Source organism: Lepidochelys olivacea (genome assembly GCF_965140295.1).
Source record: "Lepidochelys olivacea isolate rLepOli2 genome assembly, chromosome: 21".
NCBI lineage: Eukaryota > Metazoa > Chordata > Testudines > Cheloniidae > Lepidochelys > Lepidochelys olivacea.
In genome coordinates, this window is record NC_140431.1 from 10,473,121 (window position 1) to 10,499,555 (window position 26,435).

General features: G+C 51.3%; 1 protein-coding gene across 4 annotated transcripts; it reads right to left on the bottom strand.

Moving 5' to 3' along the window:
* Nucleotides 1-3,669: 3,669 nt before the first annotated feature.
* LOC311510924 (suppressor of cytokine signaling 2-like) lies at nucleotides 3,670-13,305 on the bottom strand. Of its 4 annotated transcripts, none has more exons than XM_084611044.1 (3): nucleotides 13,287-13,305; nucleotides 5,440-5,718; nucleotides 3,670-4,424 (listed from the first exon to the last, which is right to left on the bottom strand). In XM_084611044.1, the coding sequence occupies exons 2-3, from the start codon at nucleotides 5,591-5,593 to the stop codon at nucleotides 3,943-3,945; spliced, it is 636 nt and encodes a 211-aa protein (XP_084467170.1). In that variant the 5' UTR covers nucleotides 5,594-5,718; nucleotides 13,287-13,305; the 3' UTR covers nucleotides 3,670-3,942. The 4 variants fall into 4 exon arrangements, with proteins under 4 accessions (XP_084467170.1, XP_084467167.1, XP_084467168.1 ...); XM_084611041.1 differs by lacking the exon at nucleotides 13,287-13,305 and adding an exon at nucleotides 12,857-13,136; XM_084611042.1 differs by lacking the exon at nucleotides 13,287-13,305 and adding an exon at nucleotides 7,616-7,825.
* Between the last annotated feature and the right edge of the window lie 13,130 nt (nucleotides 13,306-26,435).

Below are 26,435 nucleotides of genomic sequence, written 5' to 3' on the forward strand. Positions count from 1 at the left end.
AGATTGGATATTAGTCAAGTTGCAGTGGGGGAGGTTTAGATTGGATATTAGGAAAAACTTTTTCACTAAGAGGGTGGTGAAACACTGGAATGCGTTACCTAGGGAGGTGGTAGAATCTCCTTCCTTAGAGGTTTTTAAGGTCAGGCTTGACAAAGCCCTGGCTGGGATGATTTAACTGGGAATTGGTCCTGCTTTGAGCAGGGGGTTGGACTAGATGACCTTCTGGGGTCCCTTCCAACCCTGATATTCTATGATTCTATGATTCTATGATTCTATGAAAGCAAAAGGCGCGGGTGGGGCCGCAGGAGCTGACAAGCCTCTCAGCATCCTGTTCTCGGAAAGCCAGCAGCCATGCTAGGAGCCATGCAGGGGGCTTTCGAGGGAAAGACGAGGAAGGAGAGCGCGAGGCGGAGAGAACTCAGCCCTCCCAAGAGCACACAGGCATTTCAAAGCGGGGGGGGGGGGGTCTTTGCAAAGGAATAGGTGGGCATTGGGGAGACCAGACAAGCGCCGGTGAAGAATAACCGAGCTGGCCTCATGGAGAATCACTGGCATCCTGCGAAGAGAATAGGTGCCAGGCAGCAACCCTGCTACAGCAAGCCCATGGCTGCCGTGGAAGAATGCAGCGAACCCAGCACGAGAACCTGTCTCCGTTCAACGGACGCCGTAAGAAATTCTGCCCTCGGCCACGCCCACCTGCCTAGGCTACTTATGGTGATTTCTATGGCATGCGGCCACTGAGCAGCTAGCAAACGTTAGCACGCTGGGCTTGCCCACACCCTGGCAGGGAGGCCAGTATCGCTTCCATTTTACAGATGGGAAAACTGAGGCATGGAGGGTCAGGCCAACCCTTTCAGAACGGGCCACTGATTTCGGGTTCCCCACTTGCCTTCTGCAGCCCTCTCCCCCACAGCAATCCTGCATGAGCCAAGGCGGCCCAAAGAGCTCCTCCCTCGTTGCAGAATGTCTATGGTGGAGCCAGGAAGCGGACCCAGGCGTCCTGACTCAGAGTCCCTTTCAGTGGGGCTGTATGGGGGTAGCAGGGCAGAATTTCCCCTCCTGTTGTGCCTAGGGGGCTGTAGTCTGTGTGTGAATCTCGATTGCTGTGAGAGTGGTGCCTGCATAACCCTTGGCCTTAGGTATGAGCTCTATCCTGTGTGGGCCTCGTCCCACGCCGCAGGGCAGTGTGACAGCCTGGACTCCTGGCTCCAAGATGGGGCCGGGGGTGAGGGGGTTGCATTTTATTTGAAATCCTCCACAGCTTGGAGATCCCACAGTTAAAAACAGACAAACCGGCAGCAAACCAAATAAACCCCCGTGCCAGCCTTACTCCCCCAGCTGCCAAGTCACTCCCGCTTGGATTTCCACATGGAAACCCCTGGGGTGAGCCAGGGAACCATGCCAGGTTCATCCCCTGGCTCTCTCCCTGCATCACCCAGGGAACCAGTCACATACGGAGCCCTGGCTGAGGGGCTTCTATGCGGTCCCAGGGAGCAAGACACTGGACTCAGCCTCCCCTCCCCATTCTTCTACTCTTCCCAGAAGAGACTGGCTGGAACTCAGTCCCCTCATGAAACCAGAGGGGCGCACCTGGGTTTTTAAGTGATTTGCCCAAGGTCATACAGGGAGTCTGTGGCAGAGCTGGGAACGGAGCCCAGCTTTCTTGGCTCCAGCCTCTGTCTTTCCCCATGGTACTAAATGCACAGGCTTGAAGGACAGGGTTTCCTCCTAAGTGCCATTATTATTTATACCATATTTGCACCCAGAATTTCCAGGCATGGAGCAGAACCCCATTGTGCTCGGTGCTGTACAAACCACAAAACAAAACAACTGTCCCCTGCCCTGAAGGATTTAGCGCCACTGGGGCGCCGACATAAGATGAGGAATAAACCAGCCTGCCTCCCTCAGAGAGGGAGAGCGTGATGGCCATGGGCAGCCCCTCATTCAAGTCTTTCAGCAGCTTCGCAGGAAGCAAATCCAGAATCTGGAGCTCCAAAAGAGGAAACAACAATAAACCAGGCACCAGGCTGCTCCTGACATGCAGCAACTGCAAACCCACGGCAGGTAATTCCAAAGTGCGTCTCATCCTCCCTGCACAGATTCAACTGAAAGGCATCGGCTTCCAAGAACTGCGCTGGGCTAACGTATTTGCTCTCCCCTTCTCTTGCTGGCAGAATGATAAGCAGATGTGCCTGTTATCACGCTTTCCTAGAAAAGCTTGTGAGAGGCTCTAACCCTCCTGCAGAGGCTCGGGGTTTGCAAGGGGAAAGGCTAATAAAACCCCACGCGTGCGAGGCTTGGACACACACACACTCCCCACCCAAGCCCCACAAGGTTGTGAATCCACGGTAGCACTGGTTGTTTGTTTAAGAGGAAACAGGAGCATGTTTGTTGTTTTACAGACACTTGTTCCTAGCCCCAGTTGAGGAAGGCAGCAGGGTTCGAGGTAGGGACCATCTAAGCTACTGCTCCCAAATTTTTTTTTTTTAATAGAACTACCCAGCTGCAAAAACGCACGGCCAGTTACCCCAAATGCAGTCATTCTGCCCACACATCTGGGCCGAGAGGTTACTGACCAGGAAGTTCAGCCCTTTGCAGGGTACATGGGAACAGTGAACCAGGGCTTAAGGGGCACATAGCCTTTGTGGTGGCCCTCTGCACAGGGGTGAATTTCCTCCTGCCTTGGGAACGTGGTAGATTCCACACACAGCATGAGTAATACATCCCCCCCGCCGCTCCCACGGGAATAGGAATCACGGCTCAGTTGTGTTTCTAAGCAGGGCTACAGAACTGTCAGGGTTTGAATGCAGGGCTTGTGGAGAAGGGGCTGACGGGGTCTGTGGAACAGGGTGAGCCAGTCCGCCTACCTCCCAAGGACGTTGCACCATGTGTGGGAGAAGCCACCCACCATCCTCCTTGTGGTAGGAACAGCTAAGGCCTCATGGGAGCGGGGAAGGTTTTCCCCGGATGCACCAGTATAACTCTGGCTGTGCCCTGTGGACAGACCAAGACGGTGCTGCAGGAGGAACTGGTCTGGGAAGGGGAGCAGCAGTTGAGCCTGGTTTTACTTGGGCCTCGCGCAACTAACAAAACACTGGAACAAAGAACCACATGCTGCCAGAGAAAGCAGTCTGCCTGTTTCCCTCACACGTCTCCAGAGAAGCCAGCCAATCAATCCTGTCTGAGGTGAGCTTTAAAACCCGCAGTGGAGCAACTGCTGGGGTGTAAAGAGCACCATAGAGCTGAGCTTCAGTGTGTTTTAGCCCCGGCTGCTTCCACCATAGAGATGCCTAGAGATCTAGTCCCCCACTGGGGAAACCCAGGTCAAGATTTTCCCGTAGTGACCAGGGATTCTGGGTCCACGGCTGGAGACACCTTAAAAGGGGCCTGATTTCCAGGCAGCACCGAGCACCCACCCTCTGTCAGGCCCCTTTACGGTGTCTCAAGTTGGGCCCGAAAAAAACATCAGTCGCTCTGGAAAAAAAAAAATCTCAGCCCCAGACGTGCATCAGGACTTGGTTATATTAAAGAAATACCATCAAACCCTACCCAAACCAGCCCACCCTCTCCCCCAACAGCCATAATGGAAGCCCTGTCCAAGGGACGTTCGGTGAAGCAAGCAGAAGTCAGTGCAAAGATGTAGCAATGGGAGAACAAACAATAGTACAATGAATTTTTATTACCGGCCCTAGCTAGGGACACCAGAGCCAGAGAAAGACTGAAAAAAACCACGCTTTCTGCCCCCGGCCTGCTTCGATCCCAGACCCTGCCTTTCGCTCAGCCCCTCACACTTGTACCTGACCCCGAAGCCACGTTCTGCCGCACTCCAGCTGAGCAACACCAGGGGCCCTTCGGAGTCCATCCGTGCTGGCACCAGAGCGGAGTGGGTTGCGGGGAGAGCACCATGTTTTGCCAGGGTCGGATGGAGAGGTGCGGGGTCTCTCAGAGCACGTATGGGTACTTCAGCAGGTAATCCTTGAGCCTCCCAGGCAAGGGCAGGGCCGTGACCTGCCGGGTGCTCCTGTTGATAGTGAGTCTGCACAGGTGCTGCAAGGCCGGCACAGAAACATACAGGGGCTTGATCAGTTTCAGGTGGATGGCCGGATCCTTGGACAGGGACGTGATCTCCTGCTCCGATGGCCCCAGCCGCTCGGCTTGCTTCAGCGAGGCCAGGGAGTAGAACTGGACCAAGGCCATGGCGTCTTTGAAGCTCTGGAGCTTGGGCTTGGCCAGGACGGACGAGTCCAAGCCGAAACGGCCGGCACTGTAGCAGATCCGGATGTGGGTGGGCCCGACAGAGGTTTTGACCGACAGGGTGAGCAGGTTGTCTGGGCTGGAACTGTTGCGCACCAAGAAGGAGCCTTCCAGGGCAGGGCAGAGAATGCGCCTGGCCTCTGCTGCGGTGAGGGGACCCCAGTACCAACCTGCCCAAGAGAGAAAGCACCGTCACACGCAGGTCAGCCCTGGCGCTTCACCCCACAAAGCTGGCCCTGAGGGTCACAGAGAGGGGAAGAGTCAAGGTGGAAGGAGCATGCTGGCTGTCCCATGCAAGAGGTTTCCAGAGGAGCTGGGGGACAAGGGAATAGAAGGGGCAGAGGTATAAGGCCAATGGGTAGGCAGCTGGTGTGCTGTGACCGATGTTTTCGTGCTGACCAGTATCACCTTATTGCTTCCTCGTGTTCCCCCCAGCTGTTTGCTTTCTCCACCTGTTGTCTATAGTCTGAGAGCTCTTCAGGGCTCCGAGTGCACTGGGGCCCTGACCTCTAGGGCCGGATCTACCACAGTTCAAATAACAGAGGCCCATTTCCCTGTCCACTGGTGCAGATTTCTCCAGCAGCAAAGGCAGCTCTAGGGCTATCCCCACTGGTGCAAACTGACGCGTGGGGATTTAATGAGAGTAATGAGTTGCCAGATTGACATCCCCGGGGCTGATGGCCCCTGTTCAACCCAGGGTGAGGCCATGCTGCCCAGCCCATGTTTTCTGACCCAGAGGAAAGCTTATAAGGGTAAGAAGGGAATTCAGGTCTCCATGACCCAGCCAGTTAGTGATCTGTCTGCTGCGGCTACTGACAAGTTGTGTGTGTGCAGTTCTCAGAGCATGACTGAGGTTGCATTAGAAGCCCGAGAGAAGTGCTGAGCACTTGCCCTCTGGAAATCAGACGCATTTAAGGAGTCTCAAGACGGACACCCAAAAATCATTAGCTGCTTTGGCTTGTCTCCTGACCCTGAGATCTGGTTGGCTGGAAAGCAAATGGCCAGAACCAAGGGAAGCTATTTCTAGGGATATCTAAGACTTGGCCTGGACAGAGCCCTGGAGAATAGTCTCTAGGGAACAGCCTTGGGCTGGAGAAGGGTGAGGCTAGAGGATCTAATAGCTTTTCCCATGTCTAGCGTCTGTGATAATAGGTTTCAGCTTCTTGGACATCCATCCTCCCTTACCAGCTTGCTCCAGGTGGCTTATGGTGCAGTTGCTCTGGGCTGAGTTCACGTCCTCATCATCCCTGGCCTCTTCCCAGCCATCCCGTTCAGAGCCATAAGGGTAAACGCTCAGAGCCGGCTTCTCCCTGCAGATCACAGCACTGGGGGACTTCATGGTCCAGTGTTCCGTTGGCCACGGGGGCTCAGGGAGGGCATCTCAAGGTGCGATCAACGGGAGGTCGCTCGGGGAAAGGAATGCTGCTGGAATCACTGGGGACATCTCATATGGCTTCTCTACACCTAAAAGGTAACACAGAAGAGTAAAGAAAGGGGAAACCAGCACTAGGAGGCCCAACCTGTACAAAGCCACTCGCCCAGGAGCTTGGCATCACCAGAGACCATCACTATTGACACCGCCAGCTGCTGCAGGGCGTTCCTTACAAGACTGCTACACTGGAGGTAGCAAATCCAATGACGGCGATGAGGAGCAAAAGACAATAGGAAGGGACAAGAGCCGACACGGTGACTACTGCAGCTTGATAAGAGAATGGGGTAGAGCTGGTCAAAATGATCCAACTTTCAACGAAGGGCTTTTGGGGTCAAAATTTCAATACTTTAAATGTGGATTAAATCTGTGAATTTTTCTCCAGGGTTTTTCACCAGCTCTAGATCGTGGGGCGAGATTTTGATATGTTTCAATTACATTTCAGGACTTAGGGGGAGAAAAAAGTAAACCAAAAAAAATATATATATAACCCAACCCAAAAAACCATGAAAATTTATTTCTGTCCAATTCTATGCGTGTAAGGAAATACAGAAGCCGCTTCTGAGTTATATTGGGAAGAGTTTGTAACATGGAACCATCGCTGCAGGGGAAGTGGGGGAAACATCCGGGAATGGACAGAGCCCTGGAAACCATATCCTAGGCTGATGGAACCCTGACAGGTTTTTATGTCTGTCTCCTAACATTTCAGATAGACAAGACCAGCTTAAGAATGAGATGGGCAGGATGAAAGCCACCAAGCCCTCCGTCACCATGCTATTTGCCCTGTTTAAATGAAAGGTGGTGAAGGGAAAGACCAGATCCTGCCACCCTCACTGAGGTATCAGGTAACAAACCAGATTTCCCTGGGGGCCTGGAGGCTGGTGCCATTAATATGAATCAATAGCTGACTCTAACTTTTGGTGCTCAAGGCTGCAGTGGGTTAAGCAATGGCCACGCTGGTTCACACCCTTGCTTCATTAAGCATGTTTTGAGCTCCCTTGAGCCCGGGAGGAGCGAAGCCCTGATGAGGGGACCCTAGAAATAGAGAGAATCCCCTGGTTCTATCTCATCTAGTCATTAGGGGAAACCTCCTCATACTTTTATGGACAGATTAAGTGAGTTGCCCAAGGTCAGGCTGCAAGTCACTGTTGAAGCCAGGATTAGAACTCAAGAGTCCTGTCACCCAGTCCCTGCTCTAACTACTAGACCACAATATCTCAAATACCAGCCAAGACCACTTTGGCAAACACCAGACACTGAGAGATGGCACCATGCTGCCAAGCACCAAGCAGAATGGAGAGGAGCTTGGTTTAAAGAGACAGCAAACTCCTGAGTTTATCTGCTCTGCTCATGCGAAGCGCTCCATCAGCCCCACCGGCATGCGAACTGATGGGTCTTAGTGTTTCAAACCAGACGACCTTTCAGGGCCCTGAATTTAAGCCCTGGAAGTGTCCCTGCAACAGCCCCCTCCTGGTGGAGGTGACAGTCCCTGCCTTCAGGGACGAGTTTATTTCTCCAAACTAAAATAATCCCATGTAAATTAGAAGACCAACGAACCGGGTCCTACCACCTGGCCCCTTTCCAGATGATCTGCAGGTCTCACCTGATCCCCAGCCCCCGACCCACCACCAGGGAGGCAGATAATTCGTCACAAGGGGCTAAGCCCACCTCCCTTAACAGACAATCCCCCTCCCCTCATGACAGAACCCAACTCCCATGGGAAACGAATGGGAATGTGGTGCCTAACGCCCAGCTGTGCCTATGAAAGTCCCCCCCAGAGCAAATTGGGAAGCACAGACAAGGAGGAAGGATATGGTGCAAGGGCACACAGGTGCAGGGAAAGAGCCTGCAGACAAGAGAAGGTGAACAAGACAGATGACGCTGGTGGATTTGTGCAGTCCGGCACCAGAGCCAGCTGCAGCAGATACCTACCCGGGCTCTCTCCCCACCTCGAGCTGCTGCAGAGACTCCACCATGCATAGGTCACACAGTGCAGCCGATCCTCCCAGTGCTGGAGCATAAAACAAACACACTGTCTGGCTATTTAAATCCACCTCCCCCTGCACCTTGGCTCCAGCCTCTGTCCAACTGCTGCATTCAACTCCTCCGACAGCAGCTCTCACCTTGGATAACCCTCCAACAAGAGCAAGTCTCTGGGACACTGGCTGCCACCCTGGCCAAGGTGATTAAAGCCTTTGCTTTCCCTCTGCCTGCCAGAGCTCCCCCTAGGCCAAGTGAATTAATTCCCCTCTAACAGGACCGGCCCTAGGCACCAGCAAAGCAAGCACGTGCTCGGGGCGGCACAATTCCAGGGGTGGCATTCTGGCCCCCCCTCCCTTTTTTTTGGCTTTTCTCAGAGTTTGGGATGGCAAAGAACCTAGAGCCGGCCCTGCCCTCTAAGCCAGGCACAGGTAGGGGTCAAGCGAGCTCGTTTGGCCAGGCAAGAGCATTTCAGGGGCAGATGGCTGCCAGGAGAGGACTGCTCTGGAATCCTAATGAGGGTGGATTTATATTGGTCTATATGGAGAGGGATTTGCTGTCTGAGGAATGAACTGACGGTTGGTAAAAGAGACAAATGTGGCAGAGATCTGACCCTGGAGGGCGGGGGGAGGATCAGGGGGGTGCAGAGCTGAGGCTCAACTTAGGCAGAGTCCCCCACTTCCCCATGCTGAGATCAAGGGCCAATTCCGACCCCCTTCGCCACAGTGGGTTTATGAGATTTGACTGAAGTTTTCAAACCGAGAGTGTCTAAAATTAGCCTCCTAAATTCACCTAGCCCCACTCGGCCTGATTTGCTGAGCACCCCCAAATTCCACTGAAGTCAACAGGAGCTGCAGGGGCTCGACACCTCTGCTGCCCAGTACTCTTCCTCTCTGCCACACTGCTTTGCCTATTCAGACATCAAGCTCTCTGGAGCAGGAACTGGTCTCTTATTATGTTTGTACAGCACCTTAGGTGCTACTAATCCAAATAGCGATTGTTTCTATTTAGGAGCTTAATGATGAGTTAAAGAGCTTTGCTTTCGGTACCCAGGACCGAAAACTTCAGCCTCTATTCTGATCAGGATTATTTCCACCATCTGAATGCAAGGGTCTCTTCAGAGAGCTAACACCTACATGGATTGCATGAGGAAAAATGTAGCACAGCTCTAACATTTCTCCCCCCCACACGCACCATCTTCAAGAAGCTGTACTAACATCCACTCTTTAATCAACACAACGTCCCTGAAGTCTTTCAGATGGGGAAACTGAGGCAAAGGGAGGGTCACTGATTTGCCCAAGGTCTCACAGAGATAGTCAGTAAGCTGGAAGGAAGAGAAGATTCAAGGACACCATGGCCATGAGGTTTCTATCCCACAGCTCCCCCCTTCCCTCCCCCCCCGCCCCGGGTAGAACATTAGAGATAACAAGGTTAGAAGGCTTTTATCTAACAGCATGCTGCCTCTCTGGTGGGCATTTTAGAGCACCACAGTTCCAGGCTCTGGGTAAAGGGTGGAACAGTGTTGCCAGTAATTGACAAGGAGGAATTGTCAGAGCTTTGTACAAAACACAATGGTGCAGATGCCGATCAAGTGTATTCTCCCCAGGCTCTGCTAAAATAACCCCCCACTGCACTAAGGTTCTGACCCTGCTGGTAAAATCATTTCACCCTCCCAGGCTTGTCATTTACCTCACTCCTTATTATCTGTAAAACTCACCATAGCTGGAAAAATAATCAGTACACTGAGTGCTGGATCCAGAGCCCTCTCCCCAATGAGTGCTGGATCCAGAGGCTTGAGCACCTCTCTCTAATGGGCCCGACACAAACACCACCCAAATTTGGGACAGCCCAGATCTAAACTCCATGCCTTGAGTTCATCACTGGTTTCTAGACCCAGTATGATATCTGACCTTCAAACTGACATGGGTCCTGCACCACTCCAGTCCTGATCCCCATCCACGTCTTTGGTCTCTCTTATGCAGGGTCCATTTTTGGCTTAAGCTACTCCTTAAAACACCAGCCTTTCAGTCCCTGACTGTAATTTGATTGTTTGTGCAGCCACAAGAGCACTTTAAAAATAAAATGAGACAATGCTAAATAGAATTGGCAGAGTGTACATCACTGCCTTCTAACTATTCAGTTGCATGCCATAGCCTCTATAGTGTTAACAGCCAGTGGAGAGTCTCCGGCAGCTCATATAGCAGGGGTCTGAGCACAAGGATCTGAGGTCTGCCCCTGCTGTTCCCATGAACTTGTGTCACTGTAGGCATAGCGATATCTGTGAAGTCCTTGGGGGGCCCAGAGTCTCAGTCACACTGTTTTCAAATACATAAGGCAATCAGGATGCAAGGCAACACTGTATTGTTCTGAAGTCTCTACTGGCTGGAGTGGAAAACAACATCTGCTTGGAGGATGGCAGCTCATTCCAGATGCTGGGGCTTGAGGACTGGAATGTAAACACTGAAAACTCACCTTCTCTGGATCATCTCCAAAGGCTGTAAAAAAATGAAGTCATCTTGGGGAAAAGGAAAGAAAGAATAGAAGGAAGGAAGGAAGAAGGATGCCTTGGAAAGTCAGATTCCTCCCTCTCCAGCTGGAAAGTGATCTCCCCAGGACAATAAAACCACAACAGAGCTTGCTGCTTCGTGACACTGACATGCCTGCATCCTAAAGGAGCGCTGAAAAACCGCCAGGACATACATTGCAACATACTTGACAATCATCATCAAACATTAACGGCGAGCTACCGAGCCATGTCCCCGGCCAAATCCCTCCCCTCTCCCTGCATTTTCAAGTGGATACGGTCTCTTTCATTGGCCCGTCTTCAGGAAATGAACTCCCTTGCAGGTAGAAGACGGCTGCAGCTGCAATGTCTTCTAGGCTTTTTTGTTTATTTATTTGAAATCACATCCACCCATTTCCATCACCCCCACGGCAGAGAAGTCGCTGCATTCGGGCGTTTGGTCTACACTGGAAATAACATGGGATAGCCCTCATGAGGTCACACACAGCTTAGCTCAGCACAGGCCAAAGGACTGTCCTGCTTGACAGAGTCCGCGGACCACGGCGAACCAGGACAACACATCCTCCTTCACACTGAGCATTTACAATCATGTTACTCAACACGTGTCCTGACACCACCTCGCTTCCCAGCGGAGAAGAGGCTGCGGGGCCCAGTTCACAAGCGGGTGAAAGCACGATTGACTTCAGCGGAGTCTCAGGGGCTGGCACCAAGTCTGAATATGTTCCTGTGACTCCGCTCCCTGCCTCGTGGGCCAGCCTAGCCATGTGGGCACAGAATGGGCAATGGCCCATGACCAAGAACAAGAGGTTTTAGAAAGGAGACTCCTCTAGGGTGCTCTTTTGATTTAACCATTGGGAACAGGTTTGCTACATTTCCTCCAAACATTTGTCTCCCTCCCTTACTATAGTCTGTTTTAAGGAGCTTGTGGTCATTTCTTCCTGCGAACCATCACCCTATCCTATGGTTTAAAGCTCTCCCCAGCTCTAAGCCTGCTGCCCCTTCTGTTCACAGGTTCCCTGTTACCATCTCACCATGGCTCCCCAAACCTAAGTCTTTCTGATAGGCAGTTTTACGATCACTGAGAAGACACGTGTGACTATTCCCACTAGGATAAAGGTGATGGACGCTCATGGCACAGGGCATAAGCCGATTGTCTGAGGGAGGTCAGGAACTCCACTTATGAAAATAGTGCCTGGAACAAGTGGTTACGTGCATTATTTGCCTTCATGGGAAGCATCAAAGATGGGCTTACCAGTCCTGATGCGCCAGTGGTCTGATCTGGCATGGCAAAGCCTAGGGTGCTGAAAGTCGACAGTAACAGCCAAGGAGCATGGGAGAGGGTGAGAGCAAGACGCCTGTCAATCAAACCCTGAGGCTGCGGCTCCCCCTTGGCAGCTAGGCTGGGGAAGTCTGCAGTCAGCTGTGTCCCACTTTCCTCTCTACCAGTGAGCGGCACTAGAGACCCAGCACAGAGTTATTAACACCAGCTCTCAGGGCAGGCTACACTGCACCTCGGTGGGTTTCTTTGGTCACACTGGAGAAAAGGACTCGCAAGGGGAGGGGAGAAGTTGCAGGCAACCGACCCACACTGGAATCAAGACCCAGACCCCATCTTCTGGGCTCCTCCTGGGTGGGGGGAAGAGAACTGACACCAGCCAGCGAGCCAGGACTCAGCAGAATGCCAAGGAGCCAACCCCTCCCTCCCCCCTTCCACCTCTCTGCTGTCCAACAGGCTCCTGCTTTGAGCCAGGTTTGTGCTCGGGCCACCTCAAATGCCCAGAGCCAAAGAGAGGGGCATGCACCCCTCTGCGCCCCGGCAGAAACAGCTTGGTACTGAGGATTGACTCCCTTACAGAGGCTCCCTGGCACCCTTGGTTGCCGAGCACCCACACACGGGGGGTGCTGGAACCATTTGGGGGGGGGGCTCAGAGCCATTGACCCAAACTGTCAACCCTGCATATGATGGAAACCACTTCAAGTCAGGGGGTGCAGCAGCACCCCTAGTTCCAGCCCCTCTGGCCACCCACAGAACCCACTGCCCACCCTCCCCGGGGGCTGTGCTTCCCGGGAACAACTGCTGGAGACTTTGCAGGGCCAGCAGCCCTGGAAAGGATCTCTGCCGCTGACACCCACCCCTCGGATCTCGCTAATCCAGCCGCACACGCTCCTACCCCCCCACCCCACACGGTGCTGCTGTTTTAGGGGAAGGGGCAGCTAAGTGGCTGGCGCGGGGGGTGGGGGGTGGGGAGAGTTTGGTAATAAGTGATCAGTAATTCACTGCTCCTTGTGTGGGAACGAAAGGACCGGGCATTAAAATCCCTGGAGCTTGGGGGGGGGCGACGGGGGACTCTGCTCACAAAAGAAGAAGCGTTGCAAAAAAAGGGGGGTGGGGGCGCAATGCCCAGCTGCTGCGCTCTGTTTGCTGATCCCAGACACAACCCCCTCCCCCAGCATCCCCCCCGCCCCGTGCAAAAGTCATCCCAAGGGGAGGCACGATCCACCCTGCGGGGGGGGGGATCTCCCTGCAAGACCCCTCCGTGTCCTTTATCCAACCCGCCCAGGTGCCGCCCGGCGCAGCACACACCTGGCATCGCCTGCCCGCGCCCCGGGGGGCTGGCAGGGGCACGGACTCGGGGGGGGGGGCGCTCGCCGGCCGGAGCGGTGGGTACCTGTCTCCCGGTCGCCGGGCCGGGGAGGAGTGAGCGCGTCCAGGTGTGACCATCCCGGGGGGGTCACCGGCTGCTGGGGGGGGGAGACACGCGGGGGGGGGTCCCTCCCCTGCTTGCTCAGCTGGGGGAAGGAATCTGCTGGCAACCCTCCCTCCCCCGTGCTCAATGCACCAAGGGCCGCTGGCTGGCGCCCCCCTGCCCCAAGCCCCGGGCAGGTATCGGGGTCGCTGCAGCCTCTTCCCTGGGGGCGGGGCTCCAGGCCCCACCCCGCCAGCTCCGGACAGTGCCTGGCCGCGGAGGGGGGGCTCCTCCCCGGGGAGCTGGGGGAGGAGTTTCGTGCGGCCACACCCCTGCCCGCTGGAGCTGGGGGGCGCCCGGGTGGGGAGAGGGGGTCCAAGCAGCCTCTAAGGGGAGCGGGGGGGACACACACCACAAGACACGTGTATGGCCCCTGGGGGAGCGACCAGGATCCGCCCACGGGCCTCCAGATCGCTGCAGCTCCCTGCCCGGAGCAATGAACGGGGCTGGAGACCCCCCGGCCTCCCCCAAGGCAGCACCAGGGACCCACCCGCTGGGCAGAGCCGGGAGGGGGCCCCCTGGCAACCCAGAGAGGGCGGGCGCTGCAGGAGGTTGGGGGGGGGGGCACGTCCAGCCCTGCTGCTGCGTTGCAAGGAAGCTGCAGCAAGACACTGGGACTTGGGAGAAGAGGAAGGAAAACCTGAGGGTGCCGGTCTCCTGCCCCTTTAGAGGCTGGTCCGCTGGTGGATAACAGCCTCCTGCTGCTGCCAACTCATGGAGTTCCAGCCTGGGTTCAATGCTAAAGGCCAAGGGGTTCAAACCCCACAGAGGCATGGGGAGAAGGGGGGGGGGTTACATGAGCAGGATTTTGGGACAAGGGGCAGATCCTGCTCGGAGATCAGACATTAATAATGCCACCCCCCTAGACCCATTGTCCTGGCAAAGTCCTGTCCTGGGAAGATGCTTGATCACTAGGGTAATCCTGATATTAGGGGTCTTATACAGGCAACTATACCCCCCCACACACACGCGCACACACACGTTCCAATTTTCCACACTTGCTCCTTGGTCACCCTATTGATCACATGGGACATTGAGCTTTAGAAAGGTTTTGATCCCCTGCCCTACTTGTGAAACTGACCTACAGAGCATGCCCTGCCCCAGTCAGCAGGATGCGCACCCAGGGCTTGGGGAAGCTCCCATCCCTCCCATCATGGGCTCTCTCTCTCTTTACTTCGTCATCCAACGGCCAAGCCTACTGAAGTGGAGGGCAGTGGCGTGAATAGAAACGGGCCCAATTTGTCCCCAAGGCAAGTTGAGGGCATGGCCCATCCAGCCCCCTTCCAGAGGGAGAAAGAAGTTGGGATGCCCTATAAGAGAGGTGCTCAATCATCTCTAACCCCACCCTCGCCCCCACTCTGAGCCCTGCAGCTCCATGGGGAATATCAGGCATGAACAGTCACCCCTAGTGTTATCCCTTTACTGGGGCTGCATGGCAGGGGGCTCCCAGCCACACGCCGCATGGCACAGGGAACCCCACCTTTCCTATACTTAAAGTGTCATGAAAGACAGAGGGGACACATCGGGCATTCCTGTCCCGCAAGCTCAGCCCTGCGTTTGATACCACAGCTGTCTCTCCTCTCAGGGCCAGGCCCAGTTGTGAACACTTTCCCAGCTAACATCACACTGATGAGCAAGGTAGAAATACGTACGTGCAGCCTCGGCAGGGACCAGGCTGCAGGGGTATCTTTGCAGGACATTTTCTGGGAAAACCTCCCATGGGATTTACCTCACCATCCCTGCCCCAGCTCCCCAGCCAATGGGCTACAGCAAAGATGATCTCACTCCTTACCCGCCCACCCCACACACTCATACCTAGCTATTCCCAGCATTGGGTTTGCTGCTAGACTTGTCCAGCAAATCCTAAGGCAGCCACAGCTTGTGCTTGGGATCTAGGCAATCCCAAAGTTCCCGTGATGCCATGCCAGGGCCCAGAGTAAGGTTGAACTTCATCCCAGAATAAGAACCTGGATGGATGGATAGACAGCTCAGTGTAACCTAGTTTCCTGGTGCTCGTTAGAACCAAGAGCCAGCCAGAGCCTCCTGCTGCAGCTGTGTACCCCTGGACTAAGGCCTATTTTGAGGGCATCTAAAAGCAGTCTTTAGTTCATTCTCTAAAGCAGAGACTCTGCACTCACCTCCTCCCTCTCTCCCCATCTCGTTTGTTTCATCCCAGTGAATGAAGAGTTAATACGGCACAAAATCCGGCAAAAGGGGTGGGGGGGGGGGAATCAGCTTCGAGCCCAGGGAAAGCATGTGCAGATCTGCATGGTGAGGTTAGCTGTGCCTGGAGCTGAACACAAGTTCTGCACCAATGGTAAGCCCTTTGCTTTACTTCTTCCTGCAGTTTGCCTTCCTCAGCAGCCCTGCCAGAGTTCCTATAGCCTTTGCTGAGATGCTTTGGCCTTCTCTAGCCCCTTACATCGGAGGATCTCACAGCACATTACACACGTTTGTTTAACTAAACACAACATCTTAGTGAGACTGAGGGCTAAGTACCATTTGCCAGAGTGGAGGAAACTGAGGCACAGAGAAGTAAAAGCAACTTGCCTACAGTTAGTTGGCAAGTCACTGGCACAACCAGGAAGCGAGCCCCAGAGTCCTGCCTCCGAAGCCCAGGCTCTAACCACTAGACCACTTTCCTGCCTAAAGCTATAAAGCTGACTCCCAACCCCAGGCTCTATCTACCATCCCTATTCATTTTTTGTAAGTCACAATTTCATAGCCCATCTCTGCCCCATCCATTGGTTACCACAGAGGTGACCTGGATTTGAAGGCAGCTGCCCAGGAGAGGATGATGCAGTTGTCCTCAGGCAAGTTCTCCACCCATAACGCTGAAAGATCAAAGCCACGCTGCTGAGATACAGCAGGGATTTCACACACGTGATTGCCATTATTTGTATAACAGAGCACCCAGGGTCTCCACTCATGACCAGGGTTGCGTTGTGCTGGAGTGACATAGGAAGACTCGGTCCCTGTTCTGAGGTGCTTAATACTGAAGACAGATGGGGGTATGGGTGCTCAGCATCTCCAAAAAAGATCCAACCCTGTATCTCTACCATTGAGCACCCAGAAATGGTGACACCCAAAGTTACCGGCCCCACTAGAGAATTTTGGGTGTAGTTTGTGTGTGTCCCACATTGCTATCCACTGTTAGGGGAAAAAAGGGGGTGGGGGGGTTGATGGGACTGTGCGGCTTGGCTAATGTGCATTAGTGGGTGAAAGGCTCTGTAGCAACGAGGCCTGTTTAAGTCCCTTGTTCTGCTGTTTGCTCGTCACTAACCTAAGGTGTTCAAATCCGGAGAACAGTCACAACAAGGGCTGCGGTGGGTGTGTGGCAATTTTCCACTTGCAGACTATTTGGCATAGGCGGGACCCTGCCCCGTGGGATATAAGGCAAAAGAGCCAGAGGCTCACATCCCTCTGAAAGTCACTGGAAGTTGGGCACTTCACTCCCTTAGGCAACCTGGAAAATCCCAGGCTAAATCTGTCTAAGGCATTAGCTGAAAGCTCCAGAGATGGAATATTTATACATGATGTAACCTCCCATCAGGCACTTCGCTGGTCTCTGCTTCCTGCATGAGAAATGCTGGGGAGAACAGGATAGGGAGGGGGTGGGTAGTTCCCCCTCGGCTTCCATGGCGCAGTTAAAAATAAACCAAGAATTTCTAGGAAATTTCCTTGGACAGAGAGAGAGCGAGAAATGCATGCAGACTGGGCACCCTCTGGAGGTGAAGAGGGGTCTTGCAGCTACCTAAAAGAAATGGAGTCATTCTGGCTTATCCCCTCACGAAAGAGGCCTTTGAGCTTTTCCTGGAATCTCTTATTATATAGGAGCAGCCTTCAGGGTAGCTTGTAACCGTGGCTGAAATCAGTTTCAGGCGGAGTGTTGTCTGACCTAGGAAAATTAGGATCTGTATTTCACCACTGGTACCAGCAATGCCACAGAAAGGGCTTTGCTGTTTTTACCACCTCGCTCCGCAGAACCCTCTGCCTTCAGCTCTAGGGCACGTTCTCAACGAAGTAATAGAACTAACTCCCCTTTGCCTGGCATGAAAGCAGAAGGAGCCCAAGTTGCTTTGCAAGCCCCAGACGCAGCATGGTGGAGGGCAGCACCCGGCCCTGTACAATAGCTTGGTGCTGAGGGCTGAAACCACTTACTCTTAAAGTGCTCACAGAAGCCTTAATTTCGGCACAAGCCCTCATGATTTAAGGGCTCATTCCCACAGGTGTCAACTCCCTACAACTCAGGTTATCGATCAGAGAATGATGAAGGGCTGAGGCAGGCCTACTGGGATTTGAACCCGCGGCAACAGGGGGCATTGCCAGCCCAGTGTGGCTGTACACTTGTGACGAATACATCTTGCAGTTCTATGTAGGAAGGTTTGCTCTTCCGCAGCCCCAGCGTTTGGGAACAAAAACAGATCTCTGACCCTCAGAACAGTCGTTCCCATCTACCACTGAAGGGCCATTTAGCACTCTGCAGCCAATCACACTGGGCCAAACTCCACACATAGCTAACTTAACCGAGAGCTGCAGGTGCTCAGCCCCTCTTGGGCACTGGCCTTTCCCATGCAAGGATCACTTGCCTTCATCAGCGCCTGCATTCATCAAACCTGTGGCTGCAGCTTGTGGGAGTGAATAGCTGCCATGGTGTCAGAGAGGGTTTCCAACTCCCAGGAAACAAACAGGGTTTGCACATGGCCTGAGACATGCTAGACCCTGACTTTAATGACCCACAAAGGGGAGTGTTACAGGGTCGGTCTTTAGGGCACCCCGAGGGGCATGACAGGGCCCTAGCCTCACCCCAACTTTGGTTTTCAATATCTAGGTGGTCAGCAGCCCAAGTGTGGTGGTGGGAGACCCAGCCCTCTCTCCAGCTTAGCCTCTGGGCATGCACCCTTTCTGGGGTTACCAGCACAAATGGACCCAAGGGCGTGGCAGAGAGCCTCAGGCAGGCTGGAGCCCAACTCAGCTCCCCCCGGGGAGTCTCTAGCAATAGCCCCAAAGTGATGGTCCAGCACTGGGCCCTCCTTTTCCCTCCAAGGGAGCTCAGACCAGCAGTAGCTGCTGGAGCAGCTCCTGACTTCCACAAAACCCTCCCCAGGAGCTGAACTCTGCTCTCCTCCCAGGTCTGCCAGCATCTGAGCTGGGCGTCTCCCTTTCATGCCATCCCTCCTCACCGGACTAAGGTGGTGGTGGGGCAAGGCTGCTTGAGCCCAGAGCAGTTCATTGGTCCTCACCTGGTTGGCATGGGGTTTGAACCCCCCATCAAGCTGTGTGACTTCCATCATGCGGGAGGGTGGGCTTTACCCAAGGGAGCCCTGCCTCTGGCCACTCGCTCCCAGCCAGCTGCACAAACATAGGGGGAGAAGAATTCAAAAAAAGAATCGGGTAAATTCCCAGAGAGCAGGTCTATCAATAGGTATTAGCTAAGGTGGCCAGGATGCAACCCCACACTCTGGGTGTCCCTCAACCTCCAACTGCCAGAAGCTAGGACTGGACAACTGGGGACGGATCACTTGAAATTGCCCCATTCTGTTTGTTCCCTCTGGCACATCTGGCATTGGCCACAGTCAGGGACAGGATACTGGGTGACATGGACTCTTGGTCTGACCCAGTATGGCTGCTCTTATGGCATGAGAGGCTGTCTCAGAGCTCGTCTACAGGGTTTGTCTGGAAAGTTAAGACAAATCAACTAAAGATGTGAAGTTCTTGTGCGTAAGTTAAAGCATGTTAACCGAACTCTCATTCAGGAGTAAAGTGGCCCTAGTTACCAGCTAGTGGGCTTAGCTACAGCAAACAGGCTACTTTACCCCTGAATGAGAGCGCTTTAACTTCACTCCTTTAACTGATTTGTCTGAACTTTCCTGAGTGTCAGCTTCCAGGCCATTCAGGTGCTGACATATTACAGGGAAGTGGGGCCATACAAGAGCCTAGATATTCAGGAATTTTGAGGCTATTTAAAATTAAATGTGCCCAGCCTAGTAATCCCTTGAAAGATGGGTAAAGGAATACAAGAACCGGTGAGCCAGCACCATCCTAAACTAAAGGAATCAGGTACCTGTTTGGCTGCAGTGGGAGGGTCATGTGACTGCCTTTCAGCACATGCAATTCAAGCTTTTTACTTTTGGCATTTAAAGCCTTGATTAATACAGGACCAGAAATTGCTTCCTGTCCCATGGAACAGCTTGGGTAAGGGATGACGTCACTGGAACCCTCCTCCTTTCCGTATTTCTCAGATGGTCTCTGAAACATCCTTCCAGGCAAGCCTGAATGCTGCATTCCTACTCGAGCCTCCAGGATCCAGCCTTGGGATGCGTAACTCTGCTGTGGTAGGGCTTCTCCTACCTGCTTGCTCCCGTCTTCTGTCCAAGTCACCCTCTTTATGAGCCTCTGGGCCAGCTCCTGAGCAGGTGTAAACTGACATAGCTCCAGTGAATGGAGCGACACGGATTTACAGGAGCGGAGTATCTGGTCTACTGCCTTTAGAACGACATCGTTTTGTTGGGCTCTGCAGCATACAGGCATATGTGGATATAAAGTGTTGTAACAAGTGTCCCGCAGTTATACTTACTAACTAGCTCCCCGTGGGGGAAGAGGAGAGAGTTCTGCTGTAACGTGCTAAAGGTGGATGTTTAGCCTTCCCTTTGGCATACGTTCGCACTGCGATCTGCTAGAAGGGAGACAGCGCATGTGCATCTGTAGTGGATAAAGACCACCACACAAGGGCCGTGGCTAACTTTTCAAAAGGGCGAGAGATTGTATTCCCCACCTCTGCTGGCTACAACCTGCAAGCGATATTAAATGGTCCCCAAAACTTCATTAGTGTAGAGTTAAAGGTCACCCAGCAGTGCCTTGTGCCCCCAGACCATAGCCAAGAATAAGAGATATTAAGTCTTTAGAGATGAAATATTAGTATTAATTACTATTTAACACAGGGCATAAGCCTGTAAGATCTAGGCCTGTAAGATATTCAGCTTAGCCACACAAATCCTTAGGCCCAAAACAGGCTGGCATGACTATTTGCCCAGAAGATAACCTTGTAGCAGTAAAGGGTAAAATTACAGTGGCAAGACAGGCATGATGCCTGGGGAGACACCCGGATGACCACCACAGGTGGATGTAGTGATGAGGTGGAGGAAGATAAGGACGCTCACTCCAGGGTCCATCACCAGCGGACATGTGTGATGCCAGTCAGAGCACTCAATGCTTTACACTATCTGGTACTGTATCCGTGGCTGGGGGATTGTGTGCGTGCTTACTGGGTGTGTTAAAAAAGGGATAAATTGACATGGTTTCTCATCAATATCTAGAGTCTTTTATTCTAATGATACTGATAATATTCCTGGTGCAGTAACCCACAGTAGACCAAACCTTTATTGACCTCGGCTGTCTAAGACATTAATTAGTATGGAATTAATTCAATCACCAATAAAGCTACAAGATCCCAGTTCACATGGGAGGCATAGAGGGCCCCCCTCCCCCCCCAAAAACCCCATTAGAGCCCCTTTCTACAGTAGTTGTACTACTCAGGGCACATTTCCCAAAAGTCTAAAACCCCCTTGACAGAAGTGGATAGTGCGACATGCCTACAGAGGATACTCAAATTCCTGCCAAGGAAAGGGTTTGAACTTACATTGCAGAGATCAGTTCAATAGCCACAGGCTGCCTCTTGAGCCAACAAGCTGCTGTGAGAATGGACTGCCTGCAACCCCTTGTTTCAACAGAGCTCAAATCTCATGCACATTTCATTCTGTCTAACACTAGCTACTTTCCTAACCTCACTCTAAATAATTTATCTGGTATAATTCGTCCCTCTCCAAGCGGCAACCAGTGCCATGCGCTGGCTGAGAGAAATCCCACGCAATTCAAGAGTTTGGGGTGGATCCGAACCATAGTTTGAGCCCAGGGGTAGGCAAAAGAATATTAGAAGAATTTTAGATTTTGTAAGATGTTGGATCTGTAGGGGGGTTGATCTAGAGAAGACCTTGCTTGAATGACCTGAATTTTGGACCACTATCTAGCACCCCATCGAGGCACAGCAAATGTCAAGACCACCTGAGTTCACAGGCAGATTTTAGAGCGCATAGAAAAATCCATCTTTAAACAAAGTGATGATCAAGCTTCATTATAGACATTATGCATTACACACACGCGTGTACAAACTGCTACACACAAGCGTGAATCCCCGGCTCACTGAGAGTTGATATTTGGACAGCATGGTGACAAACTATGACCCCATGCAATATCTCCGAGGGCCATATGGTCGTCTACGAATGGTTTCCGTATTACTGCGGGCCCAGGACTGCGTGTAGCACAGCTCAGCCGGGAACTAAGACCAGTGGAAGGTGTGAAGGGGACTCGTCAGCTTGTAAACCCCACCAGAGAGATACCACCCCCTGAGGAGGCTTCCATATACTGGTTCAAACTGGCTTTTCCAGAGACTGATAGACAAAAGAAAGGGCTTTGGATATAAACTGGTTCAGAACCTTCCTTCTGATCCAGCAGACAGACAGCTTTCTGTTCATGGGCAGCCCTCCAACCCTTGTGGAAGGGCTGCAAAGACTTTAGCCTACTAGGGCATTAAGACTAAGGGGTGACTCCTGGCATGCTTAGTGCGTGTTTAAATCTATTATGTCTTCTCTGTAATTATTTTACCTTAAGAATAAATGTGCTTGCTTAGAAGGAACTGGGTGGTAACTACAGCTGGCAATATACTGTGCATAGCCCCTGGAGAGAAAGCAACCACCCGGGCTGGGCTTTAGGCAGCCTGGTTTGCTGGGGATATCACAGCAGAAGGCAGGGAGCTGGGCAGCCTTAAAGCCCTCAGGCAGAAGGGAGTAGGATAAGGGTCCCTGCCCAGAGACATATAATGGCTTAAGACCTGAGGGGGGATACAGGTGCACTTACCCTGAACCTGTGACAAGTGTTTGCAGAGATCCTTTGCTAAAAGGCAATATAAGCGCAATGTTAAATTACAACCTGGTTACTGATGAGCCATCATGCGGTTAGTGTTTGGGACATTAGGCAGGCAGGTAGAGCAGAGCAGGGTTTTTCTTCTATCTGCTCTCCGGGTATAGCTACAATCTGAGATGGGGAACCTGACATTAAACGTAATGCCTGAACTTTAGGAAAGCAGGGGCACCCGAGAGGAGGCTGCTATACCCCTCCCTCCTTCCCATGCCTAGCATTAGAGGGATACCGTTACATGTGGAACATGCCGTCACACTGACACTCGTGCTCTTGTCTCTGAGCCAATTCTCCTTCAAGCCTTTCCTGTGTTTTCTCTTTCCCTTCAGGATCTAAACGACCCTCTCCATAAAGCTTTTTGCCATCCTCGTGCTGGTTGCAGCATCATCAAATGGCCCAAAGATTAAAACAATTCATTCATGCAATAGCACGGGATAAAGGTAACCAACTTTGCCAGGCATGAAGTACGACAAGCGGCGCACTGGTTATTTTTACCCAGCCACAGAGTACTTGGCACAAGTCCGTGACATAGATCTCTCTGCTGTAATATGTATAACCCCCACTTAAGACGGTTTTGTCACCAGAAAATTGACGTTGTTCAGACAGGGTTCCCTTTTCCCCGAAAGGTTGCTTTGAAATCATCTCTAAACCTTCAGCGTGAGCTTTAAGTTCTATTAACTCTCAGCTTTGGTGAAGTCTGTGGATGAGAAGCTTTAACATCACCGGTTAGAGAAGGCAGAGGATTAGCCACACCCCAAGGACTGGTAACACCGATACTCCTATTTGGGGTATCTGAGCCAGCTTTCTATTTTCGAGGAAACCAGCACTTGGATCAGCAACTTCTTTTCTGGAAAAGGTGATTCGTTTCTCTACAGTGGGGCACAAGGCTAGGTAGGCTCAGGCTGCGCGATCTTATAAATTAAGCAGGCTCAGGCATAGTCAGTACACAGAGAGACTCTCTAGCGATAGCGTATGGAGTGCAAAGATTTCTACTAATAATTCAGCAGCTGGCACTCTTCCTTCGGGGTCAATGGGGACCCAATGGCATGGTGTGATTTTGTCAGGAGGCACTGGGTTGCTGGAGTTCCTATATTTCAGATGAGGCCTAAATAAAACTGAGGTCTTAACCACTTCTGATTATAGATTATTCTAGACTGAAGTTGGTCCCAAAGATATTACCTCACCTACCTTGTCTCTATTATAGATTGTGGCACTTTTTAAAAATAATCTGGGATGGGGAGTTTGGCCCCATGGTCCTGAGTCAGTTCCAGTTTGAGTAATGCATTCTGTGCAGTCTGGACTGCTCAAGGTAGTCTTTGCTTTCTGCCACACTGTAGGGTTGCTTTTCGCTATTAAACTTCCACATGCACAATGCGAGAAGATTGCAGCTCTGCAGTAGATGAAGTCAAACCACGCTATTGCTTCTTTCACATGACTGCTCCTTTACCTCAGCCCGATTCGCTGACGCTTAGTGTTCGGTTCCGGGTAGTGGAAAAGGTTTAAGTGTAAAGAGTCTTATGGGCGTTACAACGTACCAGTGACGTTTTGCTTTTTAAAATTAAGCTTGCAAGCGTGGGATTTGTCATGCTAAAAGGGATTGCCGTCCACTTGAACTATCACGCTTCTCCTCTGGCGATTTCGTTGACAAAAATCACTGCAGCAGAAAAAATAGAAACGTTTTTCAAGTGTTTACTTTGTGCAGTTATTAGCAAGCTACTTCACTGTTTTGCTGATGTTTGGTGGCACCTCATATGCCACTCTAGAAGGAGCTCATTTCCATGCTCTTCCCACCCAAACATTTGCAAAAGGATGTTCTGCACCATGCGTAGCAGTGAGGTCCTGGTCCATGACGGGGCTGGGGGCTAGGTGCTATTGCAGTACAAACACAAACCACCACCAAATCTGACATCAAAGACGCAAGACCACAAGCATCTGCATAGAGAGAAAAGGGAGGAGGGTGGAGCTGGGCATGTGGTGGTGTTGCTCTTAAGTGCACCCAAATGATTCTAAACACAAGCAAAGGAGCAGAGGGACGCTTCAATTTTAGGATATACCTTTCAGAAAAGGCCTTTAAGTTAGGGCTTGTCTACATGGGGAAGTTGACTGGAACAGCTTTTGCAGAATAGCTTCCCATGTAGACACTCTTCTTCCATTACAAAAGTGCCTTTTTCCAGTTTAGCATAATCCACTACCAAAGTTTGATGAAGCTACATCATAAAAAAGCATTCCTACTGGAAAAAAATGTGTCTACATGGGGAGCCATTCTGCAATAGCTATTGTGCTTTAAATTCACACCCTACCTTATTTTGGAATAGCTTCTCCACGTAGACAAGTCCTTAGTCAAGGTGAAGGCCTTCAAGATAGCAGTGTCCCTTAAATTTACATCCTTCTCTTGACTGTCGACTTACCTGGCAGATTCACAGAGGCAACTTCAAGCATGTTTTTCTTTTTCATCCTTTCATAACGTGTTTAAAGTTCACAGTGTCTGGGAACAACGTTAGGAAGAAGAAACACCACACAGTAAGCACAGTTGTGTGTGAAATACTGGTGCGTTTATTGGCTGGCACTAAATTACAACCTACCCTCTTGTCAAAACTTGAGTTCACCAGTTTTTAAAAGACAGTGGTTCCCCCCACCACCACTCAAATTGAGAGAGATCTTTTAAAAAGAGAAAGGAGCGGCACTCTCAGATGTAAGGGGCCAGATCATCAACTGATGTAAGCCAAGCTACCTGCCTGGACTGCTTTACATCAGTTCAGGATCTGGCTCAACCCGTACATGGATTTCTTTAAAAAGTGATTTTAGGAATAGTACCACAGCTGAACCTACAGCAAACCCCTCCGCGCCTTGTCTCTGGAAACAGTGAAGGATGAAAGTTCAAAATTATCCAGCTATCTATTGAACCTGCCCAGCCTCGAGCAAGAACAAAAAGGAGCGTGTCTGAATTACTGACTGACTTAAACAAAGATCTGGCCCTCAAAGAAAAACGTTCTCCATTCAACAAATTATACCTCGAACAAAACAAGAGAAGTCACAAATGAGAGAAATCAAGCCAAGGGATGAGTAAGACAGGGACCTCTGCTGAAATACGAGATTTCTGAAGTGTCCTCCCACTCCTCTTATTTTTAAGAGCCATTTTGATTTCAGAGAAGATTACGAAAAGCAGTGTCAAGCTTTTTTCCCCCTACACGATGTGCTCCTAACCCATTGTTTTGTGTGTTTCTTTGATCTTTGGATAAACTTAAGTGAGTTCGATGCCCAAATCCCATTGAAATTCACTGAACTGGGTACTTAACTCCCTTCAGCTCCTTTGAAAATACCAGCCTTAGTTTCAATTCTGACAAACTGGCTTGCTCAGAGGAGGGAAAACTGATTCAACTAATCTGACAATTCTATTAGAAAACTGAATTACTCGTCAGCAGTAACACAACAGCCAACATTGATTTTTCCAGTCAAGGACGTCCATTTCTAGCATTAGCAGGAAAACCTGGGGGCTTACAACATATCAGGCATTACCAAATCACACAAACCATTACCGTTCTTGTATGCTGGCCTCCCAGTACATTCCAAGTGACTTAATGTATCTACTATGTGCAGCTCCCAGAAAGACAGCTTCTCTTGGAAGTTTCAGTTTGTTTTGTCAACTGCAGAAGTATCCAGCAGAAGAGGTAAAGTGTCAGTCAGTACCTGGACTGACCTCACAAAGTCCTGTCCTTGGTCAAAAGGATAAGTTCAAATGTCCCATCTCAGGTGGGGCCACACAGAAACACGAGTGAATAAATGTAAGTAATGTTTGTAGAGTTATAGTGACCCAAACAGTTTGGTCTTGGAGGTATCAGAATTAGGTAAGGAATGATAGCAAATTGTGCTCATCAGACTTACTGAAGTCAAATTTTTCTGTTTTACTTTAAAGAATCCCTCATCGCTGGTTTTTTATACCTATTCAGAGAGAATTTCGATCAGATCTGGGATTCTGTACTCCGTGATGGGGTACACATTTTAGATTTTGCTGACATTGTGTTTTTATGACAAGACCAGGCCGAGAATGCAAGGTGGAGCGCCTGTTGAGTTTTGGCTTTTTACAAAAGCTAATATCCACTATGACACACAGGAAGCTTAGTAAATGCATGTGGAGTCTGGGTAGCAGAGGAAATCCCATCATGTCCAAAGTACAAGTCCAAAGCTCTCTTTCCCAGGAGACTATCAGCTAAAGTCACAAAAAGAAGGTCTTTTCACACAATGAAAAAACATGCTAACAAATGCACTTAATCCAGTTAAAGTGTTCCCTCTCAGACCATCTACTCCTCTTCCTTGATTAGGTTAAGGTATAATGACACTATAGCCAACATATCAGCATACATTTATATACCACCTTCCATCAGAGGATCTGAAAGCTCTCTACAAAGGTGGATGAGTTTTTAAACCCATTTTACAGGGGGGCAAGTGTGGGCACAGGGAGGTGAAATGAGTTGTGTTAAGTCAAAGTGAGTCCTTGGCAAACAGAGAAGAAGCAAGGTCTCCTGAATCC

What these genes read in the sequence shown, in the direction of transcription:
- LOC311510924 (XM_084611044.1), bottom strand. Translation starts at nt 5,593, where the DNA reads ATGAAGTCCCCCAGTGCTGTGATCTGCAGGGAGAAGCCGGCTCTGAGC. An exon ending in AAGCCACCTGGAGCAAGCTG is followed by an intron (nt 4,425 to 5,439) that starts GTAAGGGAGGAT and finishes TCTCTTGGGCAG; the next exon opens with GTTGGTACTGGGGTCCCCTC.